This window comes from Scleropages formosus, chromosome 10 (assembly GCF_900964775.1).
Source record: "Scleropages formosus chromosome 10, fSclFor1.1, whole genome shotgun sequence".
Classification (NCBI taxonomy): domain Eukaryota; kingdom Metazoa; phylum Chordata; class Actinopteri; order Osteoglossiformes; family Osteoglossidae; genus Scleropages; species Scleropages formosus.
Window position 1 is genome coordinate 2,391,499 of NC_041815.1, and position 16,575 is coordinate 2,408,073.

A 16,575-nucleotide genomic window follows, 5' to 3' on the forward strand; every position below is an offset into this window, starting at 1 on the left:
ACAGAGAGAGTGTTTCACTGATGTATGGATGGGTGACCCATTGTAAATAGTGTATGTAGCAGTGTAAGTCACCTTGGTGAATAAGGTGTGTGGGCTGATAACACTACATAGAGCTCATTGAAAGTCACTGTGGAGAAAAGCATCTGCTAAATTAATAAATGTAACTGTAGGCTGTAGGGGATGGGGGCGTGGTGGGCTTGGACAGGTCCCTCTCTCTGGTGGGTCTGGGATTTGAGTGCCTTGGGGTGGAATGGCATTCCATCCTGAGTGTGTCCCCTCCCACTCCAGCCTTGCGTCCTGTGTTTCCAGGTTAGGTTCTGGTTTGCCACGATCCCGCTCAAGACAAGTGGTTTCAGACAGTGTGTGTGTGTGTGTGTGTGTGTGTGTGTTGTAAAGTTCTACAATAGAATACAAAACACATATGCAACTTGGTAATTTCCCATAGAACTAAGGATAGAGGCTAAAAGGTTCTATAGTTTCATTCTGTATCATGACGTAAAAGAGATGTGTACTGGGCAGTGAGCTGAAGACACACAGGACACATATAAAACACACCCAGACGCATTAATATTAGCACTGCCATATGTCAGTTTCAAGTGTATACATACATCAGTGACGGAAAGCACCTGGTGAAACTCTGCTGAACAGTAATAAAACTCTTTTAAGGTACAAGGCAACCCATCACTGAGAATCCGAAGAACCTCATATTGTCTAGAAAAAAAAAAAAAAAAAAAGACCTGTTTCAACTGTCATATTAATTCAGTAATATTACCAGAAACCACAGTTTTCAAAAAGCACCGTTTGAGTAATATAATTAAACCCATTGCACTGTGATGGCATCCTCTTTGTGGTACACCATCTAGTGCCCTATGCTTCCAGGATAAGTTTCGGACTGCTGTGATCTGCCAAGAACAAGTTAAGTAATTAACATCAATATCTCAACCCCATGATATAAATGCCTCTATGTGTAAAGCACAAACTACAGGTGGTCCCCGATTTGCTATGCTTTGACTTGTGATTGGTTTTCGACTTTACAATAGTGAGCTGGCAATAGACATTCAGCAGAAACCGAACTTTGAGTTTTGAATTTTGATTTTTTTCCTGTGCAAGCAATATGCGGAGCGATACTATTTTGTGATGCTAGGCAGCAACAGGAATCTGCATCTCCCATTCTGTCACGCAGAGGTGTGTATTAGGTGTATTAAATTTATTTTCGACTTTAAAAAATTTTCCACTTATGGCGGGTTTCGGGGAACGTAACCCCATCGTAAATTGGGCACCACCTGTACATATGAATGCAACAAATACTTCACCTCTTATGAGATGTTTTGTTACATTACACTGTTTTGTTAGATTAAATATAAATTGTCCATTGGGTGGAAGAAACTCACAGAGCATGTAGGGAATAAATTTTAGGAATTAAAAATATGTTTTCCATGTTTCAAGTTTATTGTCATAGATGCAAGTACCATGTACATGTATCATATTAAAACTCTTCTGAAGTTCATGGCTTTTGATGTTCTGTTGTTGATTTAAAATAGTAATCTAATTCTTCTGTAGGTTTACATAAAGCTCAACCCTGCAAAATGATTCTTGAATTCGGTAGTCATTAAGATCTAAAAGTGGCTGTCGTGTAGCACTGATCGAGTAGCAAACCATCAGCACATGGGCACAGTGTTGCCTACATTGACTGTATGCTGTATTTAAATGCTTGCAAAAGTGTAAACATTTTACAGTAATCAAAAATAAATCACATTAGCTCTACTGTAATGCAGTTCAGCAGTATTCACCCTGTCAATGTTTAATATGCCTGGATGTCTGCAACCTTTTCAGTAAACGATATGGGATTAAGCTCCTATCTCTGCTCCACATGACTATGGTTGCTGTCCAGCTGGGATTTACCTTGTGTTTCATTACACACTACTACAGGCCCTGCCAGGAGTGCATTCTGTTGGCATATTTGTTAAAATGGTGGGGTTGTTTCTCTTCTGCTGTTTTCCAACTTTGCAACAAATCAGTTGACTACTGAATTTTTATAATTATAAAAAAATCCAAGGAATAATGAAATTTATGATTGTCAGAGTACAATACAGAAAACCAGAGATTCCAAAGCATAATGAAATATACACACAGTCTGAAACTGCTTGTTCTAAGCAGGGTTGCAGTGAACAGGAGCCTAGCTTGGCAACACAGGGTTTGAGGACACACCCAGGATGCAAGGCTGGAGGGGGAAAGGATGCACCCAGGATTGGATGCTAGTCTGTTGCAAGGCACTCCAAGTGGGACTTGAACCCCAGACCCATCGGAGAGCAGGACCTGATCGAACCTCCTGCACCACTTAATCCCCTGGAATGAACTACATAATTATCCAAATAAAATGTTGTAGACCAGAGAAAAAACTGCAACAGCCATTACCTTTAGACTGAACATCTCTTACCGCTTTCCCTAATTAGATCTTGATGACTATGAATGTTAGTAATGAACAATTATTACGGCAATCCTTTTCTATGTGTCAGTCATCACCCATTTCCTAATAATTTTGTAATGTGGTTTTCAGACACCTTAGTAAATTTTATTAATCGCTTTTAACTCAGTAATAGCAAGATTTGAAATAGACCATTTCTTCACTGTTGACTGTACTCTGGCAACAACTCCTTTTTAATATGTAATGTCAAAATATCTTGGAACCATCTCCTTGATGGATATCAGTTTGGATTCAAAGTTGGTCATTCCACGGAGATGGTGCTCCTGGCAGTGTCTGATGCTCTCCAGTTGGCCAGAGCAGCCTGCCTCTCCCCATCCTCCTTGACGTGTCTGCAGCATTCAACACTGTCAATCACCAGATTCTACTCTCCTCTTAGTCAGTTTGGAATCAAAGGAACAGTACTAATATGGTTTCAGTCCTACCTATCTGACAGATTCTACCAATCTACATTCTACAAATGCATCAGTAGAACTGCTCCCAGCTTTCTACAAAACTTGATCATTCACTACACCCCAGCCAGACTGCTAAGCTCTTCCACATCTGCCCGCTTGGTGGTCCCACGCACGAAAGTTCTTGGTTCTGGCTCCATTGTGGTTGAGTTCTGAACTGGTTCTGGTTCACTACAACCAGTTGAGTTCTGAAGTGTTGACTTCTTCGGCACTTCATCAAGTACACGTGGGTTTACATTTAAAAATACAAATGGATTTATCCAAATATGTCTCCATGTCTGATATGCTTTTTTTACAGAAAGTGGAGGTTTACTTAACTTTATTATGTTGCAGCAAAACAAAACTATTTTTTTTTTTAGATCATAAACCCTAAGATTTGAGGAAATGTTCCCTCCTAGCGAAAATGCAATGGTAATTCTGCATCATGTGAGTATGTTTTGTTAACACTGCTTGTTATGATATACAAAAAAATGCCATGCATGAATTTAGTTTCTCACTTATATATGCATCACTGTTTTAAAAATATTTAGTCATCTTTCTAGCAAAATTGCAGTAAATAAATTGCAGTGGTTTCAGTGACACCATTAGTAATGAGTGGGCCATGAGTGTTTTTCTTTTTTTTTTTTGCATTTCTAAACAGAGTGACAGAAACATGCAGTCACAAGTCCTAGAAAACTTATTTTTTCTTTAGCATAAGAAGTACACTGATTTCAGTGACCTTGAACAAAACAAGGCGACTTAGGTTTCCAGATATGATGAAAGAGACAACTGTAAGGTCAGACAGTCTGAAATGTAAATTCATCATGAGACTGGAGCTCACAGTTACTTGGGAAGAATGCACTGAAGAGGCTAATGAGAGAATGACAGAAAGATGGTGGAGAATGTCACTTGACAGGGGAGGACAAGATGTGTGCCCATTGAAGTAGACTGCAACAGCTTTGCCAGAATTGATCGCACATGTGATGCATCACAGGTAATCAGAGGAGGAAGCCATCAAAAAGTGAAACTGAGGCTAGGGTCTGGTCAATCCTGGTAGACATGCCTTGGGATCCCACATTATATCACTGATGATGCATCCAGACACACTGTAAGATGTATAATGTAAAAAAGTTATGTAGCATTTCAATATTACACATTTTTTGTTTTCTTTCCAAACAATAACAAAAATAATCTCCTGATTTAGGTAGGAGCTTCTGAATTGCTTCTTGTTTAGGTTTTTTTTATTTTTTTCACTTTACTCGGAATACATTCACTTTCTTAATTCTCTTATTTGCTGTACTCTGTTAATGGAGTCAATAACATACACTCACTGGACACTTTTTTGGTACACCTGATCAACTGCTTGTGAATGCAAATATCTAATCAACCAATCACATGGCAGATTCTCAATGCATTTAGGCATGTAGACATAGTCAAGACAATCTGCTGAAGTTCAAACTGAGCATCAGAATTGGGAAGAAAGGTGATTTAAGTGACTTTGATCGTAGTATGGTTGTTGGTGCCAGAGGAGCTGGTCTGAGTATTTCAGAAACTGCTGATCTACGGGGATTTTCACGCACAACCATCTCTAGGGTTTACAGAGAATGGTCAGAAAAAGAGAAAATATCCAGTGAGCGGCTGTTCTGTGGACGAAAATGCTTTGTTGATGCCAGAGGTCATAGGAAAATGAATAGACTGGTTTGAGCTGATAGAAAGGCAACAGTAACTCAAATAACCACTCGTTATAACCAAGGTACACAGAAGAGCATCTCTGAATGCACAACATGTCGAACCTTGAAGTAGAAGGGCTAAAGCATCAGAAGACCCCACCGGGTGCCACTCCTGTCAACTATGAACAGGAAACTGAGGCTACATTTCGCATGGGCTCACCAAAATTAGACTATAGAAGATTGAAAAAACATTGCCTGGTCTGCAACATTCAGATGGTAGGGTCAAAATTTGACGTAAACAACATGAAAGCATGGATCCATCCTGCCTTCTATCAACGGTTCAGGCTGCTGCTGGTGGTGTAATGTTGTGGGGGTATTTTTTTGGCACACTTTGGGCCCCTTAGTACCAACTGAGCATTGTTTAAACACCACAGCCTACCTGAGTATTGTTGCTGACCATGTCCATCCCTTTATGACCACAGTGTACCCATCTTCTGATGGCTACTTCCAGCAGGATAGCACACCATGTCACAAAGCTCAAATAATCTCAAACTGGTTTTTTGAACATGACAATGCGTTCCACAGTCACCAGATCTTAATCCAATAACGCACCTTTGGGATGTGGTGGAACAGGAGATTCGCATCATGGATGTGCAGCTGACAAATCTGCAGCAACTGTGTGATGCTATCATGTCAATATGGACCAAAATCTCTGAGGAATGTCTCCAGCACCTTGTTGAATCTATGCCATGGCGGTTCTGGAGGCAAAAGGGAGTCCAACCCGGTACTATCAAGGTGTACCTAATAAAGTGGCCGGTGAATGTGTTTCGTAAAAATGAATATTTTTGAATCCAAATTGCTCAATACCATGAACCCAGAGATGTGTTTTTTATGGTCATTTCAGTTTTTTTGCCTTAAACAAGCTACCAAAATATAAATTATTAACTTTTTTTACTTAAAATATCATTTCAGTAATGTGTTGAAAATATTTTTGGACTTATTTTTATGAAATGCATGCAATTCTTAATATGCTTTTTTTTTCTTTCCTGCAACTCAAGATAAAATTTTCTTGAAAAATGTGAAATAATCCATAAATACTGTTATAAATCTCAATTACATGTAGACAATAAAATCATTTTAATTGAGTATATGGCATGTGGATACATGTTTCTCATTACTGTTACATTTGTTCAAGTGCTTGTCAATCCAGGGAAATTTGTTTCTAGACAAGGTCTGAATAAAGTTTGTTTCTTCCATGATACTTCATAAAAAGCTTAGTGAAAATGAAGTTAAAGGTGATCTTTTGTTTTTCATACCTTAAAAATATCATTTCCTCTTTAACACCACAGGTTCTCGTTGCTGTAAGAGGCTCTTGTTGAAAATCTCAATTTAATAATTTTTAAAGACATTAAAGGATCTAAAATGAAGTTAGAAAGTATCTAAGTATCTTGCTGGATGCTGGAATTGTTTGAAACCTCTCCTTTCCATAGTATCATTGCACCATTAGCACGGGTAGTTTTCCATTGTTAAACTGTAGAGTATTTAATAATTTGTAATACAATGCTAGACACGTTAAGTGGCATATTGAACATAAGTGTTTTCATGATTGCTAATGATCAACTTTTTCATAACAATAATTTTCATCAGGATTAATGCTTTCATATGTGACAAATTATTTTATTATGATGACAAAGGGAAATTAATTTGTCTTCCTGTAAATTTAAGACCTCTTGATAAAGAATTGTAAATCCAAAAGTAAGTAGGGTGCTGATGGAAGTGTAAGCATGTTATTTCAGGTTCTGTTCCGCTGTTGGACATCTCTTCAGAAACAAAACAAAAGATTAAGATTGTGAGGTTTTTCAGCAGTCAGTGTGATTGATGGTAGTTTTTAATTGTTTTTTTTATTACTGGTTTCATATGCAGCACAGGGTCAGTAGAGAATGCAGATACAGTACACCAAAGTTGGAAATATATCCACATATATATACTCTCTCTCTCTCTCTGAACCGCTTGTCCCATATGGGGTCACGGGGACCCAGAGCCTAACCCGGCAGCTCAGGGCGCAAGGCTGGAGGGGGAGGGGACACACAGCCAGTCCGTCGCAAGGCACCCCAAGTGGGACTCGAACCCCAGACCCACCGGAGAGCAGGACCTGGTCCAACCCCCTGCGCCACTGTGCCCCCCTCACACACACACACACACACACACACACACACACACACACACACACACACACACACACACACACACACACACACACACACACACACACACACACACACACACATTTTCAGAACCGCTTGTCCCATACGGGGTCACGGGGAACCGGAGCCTACCCGGCAACACAGGGCACAAGGCTGGAGGGGGAGGGGACACACCCAGGACAGGACGCCAGTCCGTCGCAAGGCACCCCAAGCGGGACTCGAACCCCAGACCCACCGGAGAGCAGGACTGTGAGCCAACCCACTGCGCCACCGCACCCCCACCTCACATATATACATTTACATTTATTTATTTAGCAGACACTTTTTTCCAAAGTGACTTCCAATAAGGGGGCGGGGTGACGCAGCGGGTTTGGCTGAGTCCTGCTCTCTGGTGGGTCTGGGATTCGAGTCCTGCTTGGGGTGCCTTCCGGAGTCCTGTCCTGGGTGAGTCCCCTCCACCTCCAGCCTTGTGCCCTGTGTTGCCAGGATAGGCTCTGGTTTGCTGCGACCCTGCTTGGGACAAGCAGTTTCAAACTGTGTGTGTATGACTTGCAATGAACTCTATGTAGTGTCATCAGCCCACACACCTTATTCACTAAGGTGATCAATAGAGCAAAGGCTAGGTTCAAAAGGTTACAATTTAGAACAGCTGTGATTATTTAGCACATTCCAGTAACTTCCAGAAGGGTAATATTGCATGATTCATTAGAATTTTCATGCAAATCAAACGTCAGTTTTTTGAGTGAAAGAAATTCTGTCATCCACATGCTACCAGAGAGAATGTCTGCTTTACTCCACAGCATTAAAATACATTTCTTTGACATGATAAGTAAGAATTATTATCCTGCATACCATAACATCATCAAGAAAGGAGTATGGGTGGAGATTTTACAAGAGAATAGTTTCAGAGAAATCAGATTTTTTTTGTTACAAGGTTTCTAGGATTGTTTTTATTACCCAGGTCCAGTAAGTGTGTATCTTGACACATTCCCAGAATAAATGTATAAAATAGTCCCCAGAGTGGGTGTGGTGACGCAGTGGGTTGGACCACAGTCCTGCTCTCCGGTGGGTCTGGGGTTCGAGTCCCACTTGGGGTGCCTTGCGACGGACTGGCGTCCCGTTCTGGGTGTGTCCCTTGCGCCCTGTGTCGCCGGGTAGGCTCCGGTTCCCCGTGACCCCGTATGGGACAAGCGGTTCTGAAAATGTGTGTGTGTGTGTGTGTGTAGTCCCCAGAGTGTTTACGTTTAAAGCACAGCTGAGATGTCCCTGCAAACATCCTATAATGGTGTACTGGAGGGAGGTAGAGTTTGTGAATTCACTTGAAATTTTTTTTCTGGAGAAAAGAAGCAGAGAGGTGCAGGCAGGGAAGACTTAGCAGATCTAAATGACTGTTCATGGTTGCTGAAATGCATGTCAAGGTCTTATTCTCAGTTCTCCCTCAGTTCATCAAAAGAGTCAGTAGCAACACTTGATAAAAGGGTATATAATGTAAAAATCATGCCCTTTAAATTGTTTAATATAAAGACTGTTTCTTGGCTTTTTTGAAAATTCTGTCTTTAATCTGTTCTTTTCTCAGGCATCAATAAAATGACATCACTGTAGATATTTAGAGGAGTCAGTATTTGGTACATTAAATTTATTTCTTAATAGGTTGAAGCTCATCAGTGATTGATCTGCAAATAAGAAAACCCTTTCAGACAGCCATTTACAGAGTCCAATATGGTGAATAGTTGGGGGTTGAGAGCAGGTGGAAACCATAATGAACCAGTAAGGATCCCCAGGTCTCTACTGACATCTTTCCAAACTGGAGAATACAAGAACATTTCTCATGAATATGAGATCTTAAAATTTCAAATATCTTAAAGATCTTAACAGTCTTGGGCAGCATGGAGTAGACTCCAAACCCACTCATAGTGAGCTTGAAATCTCATGTTTGTTTCAAAAACCCTACCTTGTCTTTTTGCTTTACAAAGTTTGGACAAAGTACGGTTTTTGAAACAAACATGAGATGGTCAAGGTGCTTAATTTTTTTTTCTTAATTGTTTGACAAAAAACAGATGTCATGCACAGAGGACATGGGGAGACAAGAGGCAGGACCCAAGTGTGTTTTTTCTTAAAGGAGGTGGCTTTTCGTGTGGGGCAAATTTGAAATCAAGGTCGAAGAGCAAACCACAGGTCAGAGCCGAGGGGCAAATTTCACCCATGATTCTGATCCAAAATTCAAGTTGAAGGTCCAGGCAGAGGTCAAAACTGGAGGAGGCAGGATTCTGAGTCAGGAACAAACACAGGTAAAGCAGTTGTCTCTGTGAGGTTCTGCTGCTTGAGATTTTTGGTTTTGCCTCCTTTGTACTTGACCTTCCCTTCTTGTCAGGTGTGCTTTTCTGGGGCATGGTTCAGGTTGTGACAACAGAGCAGATTTTGGAAGCTATTATTCTCTTCAAATATTATTTTCCCAGTTTGAGTAGGTGATAATATCAGAGATTAATTTTGTTTTTATTTTTCACTTGATAGTTAATATATGACATTGTGTGTTTACATTTACATTTACATTTATTCATTCAGCAGATACTTTTGTCCAAATCGACGTACATCTCAGCAAAAGTACAATTTATGCATTACATTGAGAGAAGGAGACATAGGTGCAGACATGAAAGTCTCAAGCAAACCTAGTTTGTTCCCTACCACTTGCTGCACCGAGGTTCATCGTTCAAGTAGGTGCATATGACACGGGATAGACAAATCCTGATACCCACAACAACTTTTTTTTTTTTAATTAAATATTATAAGATACACAAATGAGCAGTACAATACCAGAGTAATGGCTGAATAAAGCTTGTATCTGGGGATCCTTCTGGACTTATGATGCATGAACAGTTACACCATAGATGATTTGAAGAGATCTTGGGTGAAGTGGATCTGGAAAAGGTGGGTTTTCAGACCCTTCTTGAAAACAGACAGAGTTTCCACAGTTCTGAGTGACAGGGGAAGGTCATTCCACCACAACGGACCCAGAACTGAGAACCTCCGAGCTTTGCCTTTAATGCGCGGGACCTCCCTCTCTTGTTCAGAACTGCTGAATCTTGGTCCACATTTAAAAACAGTCTGAAAACTCATCTCTCCTGGATTCACTTCTCCCATGATCTCTTAAGTTCATGTAAGGTATAAATGTTCATGCCTGTAAGGTAATGATGTTCATGATCATGCTCGGATCAATCCTTTACACAGCCACTCCTGCAATATAATGTAAATGTTTGTATGTATCTCAAAAAAAAAAAAAAAAAAAAAAAAAAATAGAAAGGTGATTAGAAATTGTTGATATTCTGGTAAAGTTTTATGCAGTTATTCGTGTGATGAATATTGGTGCATATGGTGAAGGAAACTTACTGTACTTAAGAACCACACATCTGCAGCTATGTCTCTTTTTCCTAAGGTAATGCACAAATTGTATTTTCTGTGATATGTATGTTGCTTTGGAGAAAAGTGTCTGCTAAATGAATACATGTAAATATGCCTTTGTAATTTAAGGTTTTATTCTAATTTTGTTTATCAAAAGGGGGTGTAGTGGCACAGTGGGATTGGTTGGGGCCAGATATGTGGTGGATCTGGGGTTTAAGTCTTGCTTCAGGTGCCTTGTGGTGGACTGGTGTCCTTTCCGGGTGTGTCCCCTCCCTCTCCAGCCTTGTGCCCTGTGTTGCCAGGATAGGCTCTGATTCACCTTGGGAGAAGTGGTTGTAGACATTCTGTGTGTTTATCAAAGTGTTTTAGTATTTGAATATGTACTAAATTATTCTCATTATTTATCTCTAAATTTAATTATATACAGACACGGAGGGAATCACTTATACTGCAGATGGAAGAGAAAGTATGACAAAGAAAATATCTTGTGACCCATGACTGAAAAAGCTATGATGTATTAAAGTTTAATTTAAATTCACATTTCTGTGTATCAATGTTTAATGAACCTATGAAACATTAAGGTGAAATAAATGTCATAAAACAAATGTAATGTAATGTGTAAAGCAAAATAAATACAAATTGCTGAATCTATGTCTACATTTTGAAAAGGGACTCACTTCTCCCATGATCTCGTAAATTCATGTAATGTGTAAAGGTTCATGCTCTGTAACTTTGAGATTAAAAATGTTTAACAGCGGATAAACCTTTACGCAGCTACTTGTGTAATATATATGTTTTTTTAAAAAAAGAAGAAAAAATATTAGCAATGTGATTAAGAATTATCGATATTCGGATAAACCTTTATGCAGCTACTCGTGTGATGTTCATTGGTTCATATGGTGGAAAGTAACAAACTAATTGTACTTTAGAATGTCACAGTTAAGCCAGAAATTCTTGCAAGAAAATACATCTTAGCTGTTAATGTTCGTTATGGATCCTTTTCACGAATAGCAAAGCTACGTACAAATTGAGCACTTGTGACCACAGGGCAAGTGATAGCACTCATGAATCCCAGTAAGAGTCTCTGTGTTAAATAATAGAGCTGCATTTTAAACACACACACACACACACACACACACACACACACACACACACACGACTGCAGTAATTTACATAATTATTCATTTGCACTATAAGGCATAAGGTATGAAAATAAATTAATAAATTAAGAAATAAATTAAATCCCACACAATCTGCCTCTCTATAAAATTATACATACTGTGATTTTTTTTGTTTGTTGTAATGCACAAAGTAATGACAAATTCATTTAGTCAAAGAAATTTTAAAGTTATGAGGAGTCAAATTTTTTGTAGATTTTCATTGTGTTACTTAAAGATGACAAGTGGAGTACTGCATATGGAACTGCAACCAGATTAGACTACAGCTGTGGTTGCATGTTTTTAATGCAAATTTAACTTTAAATATATACAACTGTTTAAACAGGTGAAACAGGAATCAGTCAAATAAATAAAATAAAAATGACTATATACAGTATGTCTGCAATTTAGCATGAAACATTCATGTTTAAAATTAATGAAACAGTATTTATGAGTTTGTGTGGTCTGTAACTCTTGCAACACAAACTGCCATGGGTAGCGTGTACTGAGCATCTGTGCTCCTTTGAGAGCAGATTGCCCAGTGAATGTGGTGGAATAATTTCATCCTGCTAGAACTACACAGACACAAAGACTCTGAACCCCAGCAGGCTACGAGAAAAAGGATGCCCAGACAGCCGTGAAGAGGCTTAAGTCAGCCATTAACTCTGTATTGCAGCTTGTTACATTTTGGTTTCTTTGTTTATGAGTGTGTGTGCATCCACATGTGTGAACATCAGCTGTATTAAGGTATGTAATAGAATTTTGGTAATTAGTGCGGAAGATCATTGGGCTTTGTTTAAAGTAGGAGAAGCAGGTGTGACAAAGGGGTCTGCAGCTATGGATGGGAATAAATAGAATGGCATCAAAGTCTCTGGAAAACCTGTATACTGATTCTGATGCCAAACCACCCATGTCATTCTCTGTCAGTATGTACTGCAAACAGAGTCAGGTCAACACTGAAGTTTTTGACAGAGTGCCACAGAGAATAGATAAGCAATACAGGTGGTCCCCGATTTACGATGGTTCGACTTACGATTTTTTTGACTTTACAATGGTGAGCTAGCGATAGAAATTCAGTAGAAACCGTACTTCAAATTTTGAATTTTGATTTTATCCCAGACAAGCGATATGCGGAGCGATACTCTCTCGCGATGTTGGGCAGCGGCAGCAATCCGCATCTCCCAGTCTGTCACGGAGAGGTGTGTATTGGGTATATTAAATGCATTTTCCATTTACAATGGGTTTCATGGAACGTAAGCCCGTTGTAAGTCAGGGACCACCTGTACATATAGCCACCCTCTTCCTTAACTAGAAAGAACAAGCTATGTATAATGACAGATGTGAATTTTGGCATGAGTGAACTGTGGACTTGAATGAGTTAGATTATAGATTTACATTACCTGCTCCGGTTGATTGGCGTTAGACAGGGGTGTAACCATCCAGATGATGTTAAGGTTGGTTAGGGCCGCACTTGTAGTAAACGTGCAGGATAAAAATGCTGTCTGCCCCCGTGCCACCTGAACATTGCTCTGACTTATGGTTACTTCCAGTGTTCTAACACATCCTGTTAAGAAAACAGAACAAAAGAGAGACTTTACTGTCAATAATAATGTTTGTGGGTCCAGACATGCTGCGGGAACCATGGAAGTTCAGACCCAAGTCCCCCATCTGAATGTCTTGGATCTTGAGTATGTACAAGAACTGAAAGACAAGACTTTTATGAGTAAAAGAAATACATTTATACTTATACATTAAGACAAGACAAAACAAGAGACTTTATTGTCATTTTAACCACATGCAGCTGGTACGGTACACAGCGAAATGAAACAACGTTCCTCCAGGACCATGGTGCTACATTAATCAACACAGAGTTACCTACACAGACTACATGAACTGCACGCGTGCAAGACTTGTGCAAACAAAACAATTAAAATGACATTTATACTTACACAGAGTATATACATATACATTTTTGCACCTGGACTACCGTTTTTACTACTGCACTCATGATTTCCACTCAATCAGAACACAAAAGACCAAGGCATGTAGCTTTACAGTCTTTAGGGATGGAGAAGGATTCACAGATCAAAAGACAACACACACACACACACACACACACAGTTTCAGAACCGCTTGTCCCATACGGGGTCACGGGGGAACCGGAGCCTACCCGGTAACACAGGGCGTAAGGCCGGAGGGGGAGGAGACACACCCAGGACGGGACGCCAGTCCGTCGCAAGGCACCCCAAGCGGGACTCGAACCCCAGACCCACCGGACAGCAGGACCGTGGTCCAACCCACTGCGCCACCGCACCCCCCATCAAAAGACAACACAGCGTTTTAATTTCATTTAACCCAAAGAAATAATGTGTGGCACAATAGTTGCTACTGGGTATTGATTCAAAACTGTAGCAAAAAACTTGTGTGAATATTACATGTTATTTTTTTGTATTACTTTACCACAGACAAATTGCACAAGGTTCAGTTTTCATTTACATGTTATTGATAGCTTTCGTGCTTACCCACTGTTGGGTTTGACATGATCTAGCCATAGTGTATACAGTAGTGCATGACATACCATGTAAGGTAAATGGCTGGAACATTTGTTGATTTTCAAATGTATAAAAAAAGCCTTTTGCACATTGTACTAGTAACTTGACAGGTACATTGACGCACACAGATCACATACCGCCACAGTAGGACCCACTCTGACTTCTAGCAGCCTGCATTCTTGAAGGCATGGGTTTAAAATGTACTGGAAACATTCTAAAGCCGAATTAGTTCACAGAAATGTAGCATCACACAGTTCCTTCTTCATTTTTGTTGCACATTCATTTAATTGGATTTCATCGCAAAAATGAAAAATTATAACGATATTTGGGTATTGCAGAGAAACTGGGGAACCAAGAAGTCACAATTATAATTACAGACGTATCCTGAGACTTTGTGACATGATGCATTATCCTGATGGAAGCATCCATCTGACAAGGGAAAGACTGTGACCATGACAGCATGGACCTGCTAGGCAACTGCATTTATGTATGTTGTTATGTTAAAAAATCATGAGATGTAATGATAGGGTGTGAGTTGTAGTAGTTCGTGCCATAAAAATTAGAGAGAAATGAAAGGCACTTCAGTGTCAATGTGAAATACTGAGCAAAAATATATCTGTTCCTCATACAAAATAATGAAAATTGAATATAGTGTAAAATGCATTAGCAATAATAAACCTATGGTAAAGAGTGAAAGAAATCTGACTCACAGTCAAAGTAAGGAACCCCCTTGATGAGAATCCACTTTATCACAGTGTAGATATATAGAAACATTTTCAGTCACAACTACAGACAAATTAGCATCAGCAGGCCACCTAAAAGATATATCTTTGCAATCTGTGTAGAAACCCATACAAACAGAGTTGGAATTGGTCTTTTTCAGACAATTCAAGGATCTTTGGAGTCTCAAAGATGAGTTTTAATAATGATTAAAAAGGTTTTATTACTGTTCAGCAGAATTTTGCCAGCTGTCATTCATCACAGATGTTTCCACACATTTGCAAATGATGTATGGTCACACTGATAATGCACCGGTGTGTGTCCTATGTGTGTCCTGTCTGCTTGCAGCTTCCCCTCCACCACATCTCTGTTATGTCTGTACAGCCTGAAACTTACTTATTGTTAGGTTCTTAAAACAAAGGCAAATCAGAACCTTTTAGGCTTTATCCCTACTTTATGGAAAATAAGCAAGTTACATAGGCATTCTTTATTCTAGAACTGTAAAGGAAAGTATACAAAAGATATGATTAATGACATCATGAAGACTAGTAAATAAGAATTAAAATAGTGAGGGCATTCTAACAATAAGGATAACATACTGTAATGACCTACGTTACCAAGAGTTTGGGCGGAAAACGGGTTCTGTGCTGGGATCAAGGCCGGGCAGACCAGGGACGGGGATGGCTGCCTCGGCCTCTGGACATGCCACCATGGCGGCCTACATCAACTGTCCCCACCTCAACAACCAGCGCTGAGCGTCCCAGACCTGCACTCCCCACCGGAGGCACATCTGAGTAAGCATCGGACAGAGGGACATTTCTGGGGCAGGCAGCAGCGGGGATGCTGCAATTTTTTTTTTTTTTTTTTGACGGGGGGCAATGTAACTACCCGTGTTACCAAGAGTTTGGGCAGGAAACGGGTCTATTGTAAATAGTTGAATTGTGGGTAAGATGTAAATAAAGTGTTCAACTGCTGGGGGGACTACGGGGAATGTAATGGGTGACCGTATTTGCCAGTATGAAAAGGTAAAAGCCTGGGGGATGCTAAACAGGCTAGGAAGGCTTGCTTGAGGCACAGGTCCTAGAGGAAAAGTGGTCTTTGGACTGAGAGCATTATTTCCCTGTGTGCCGGTGTTCTAATAAATGTTTGTCACGAACGCTGCCTGTGTGTCCTTCTTTCCCCCAGCCGAACCCAGAGCGCCACATGCCACAATATACATTCTACACAGACAGAGCAGGGACTGAACTTGTACATAATCACACAGTCTAGGCATTTTAAGACACCTCTGCCACCCAGTGCACCATTGTGCTGTTCATAGTAAGAAATCTTGTAAATTAAAGAAACCTTTGAAATTACCATAACTTGGTCAGTTATTTGACATGATTATGATTGACTGCTGCAATGAAATCTATAGATGCAAATCTTTTTTTTGATCCAATAGTCTCATACAGCTAACAGTATTGAAAATGCCCAAATCCCTGCAGACTGATCTTCTTGTTTTGAACTCTCAACAGAATTAGTGTGACCACTGAAGGTGTATTGTGCAATACGTTTACCTGAAATGGAAAATTCTGTACAAACTAATTGGTATCTTTACTATAATGTTTTTCTAAGGCATATGAGAGAGAAGCAGCTTATTTTAAAAATCCTTCTGAAAGTAGAACAAATCTCAATCTTTACAGCATGGTAAAATGTGGAAGCTCCATGGCATGTAATCCAGCAGGTAGCATTACTATTGCACAGTGCCTGAGCTATTTGAGTCTAGACTTGAATCCAGCTTAGTCTCAGTGGAGTTTGCATTTCTCTTTTCCTGTGTGTTTCCCTTGAGTACTCTGGTTTACTCCCACAGTTCAAAGACATGCATTTCAGGGTGACTGGTGAATGAGTGTATATCTGACTGCTCTGCATTGGACTGCTGTCCCATCCATAGCTAGCTGACTAACTTGGGATCCTGTGTTTCTGG

The 16,575-nt window shown here is 39.9% G+C and overlaps 1 protein-coding gene across 1 annotated transcript in view; it reads right to left on the reverse strand.

The window, feature by feature from the left end:
* The window catches only part of igsf11 (immunoglobulin superfamily member 11), a 54,913-nt gene extending 39,589 nt beyond the window's left edge, over positions 1–15,324 (reverse strand). The window contains exons 1-2 of the mRNA XM_018765147.2: positions 15,282–15,324; positions 12,741–12,904 (exon numbers count right to left, since the gene is read on the reverse strand). Coding sequence (XP_018620663.1) covers positions 12,741–12,904; positions 15,282–15,324 — 207 coding nt within the window. The remainder of the gene's footprint in view (positions 1–12,740; positions 12,905–15,281) is intronic.
* Between the last annotated feature and the right edge of the window lie 1,251 nt (positions 15,325–16,575).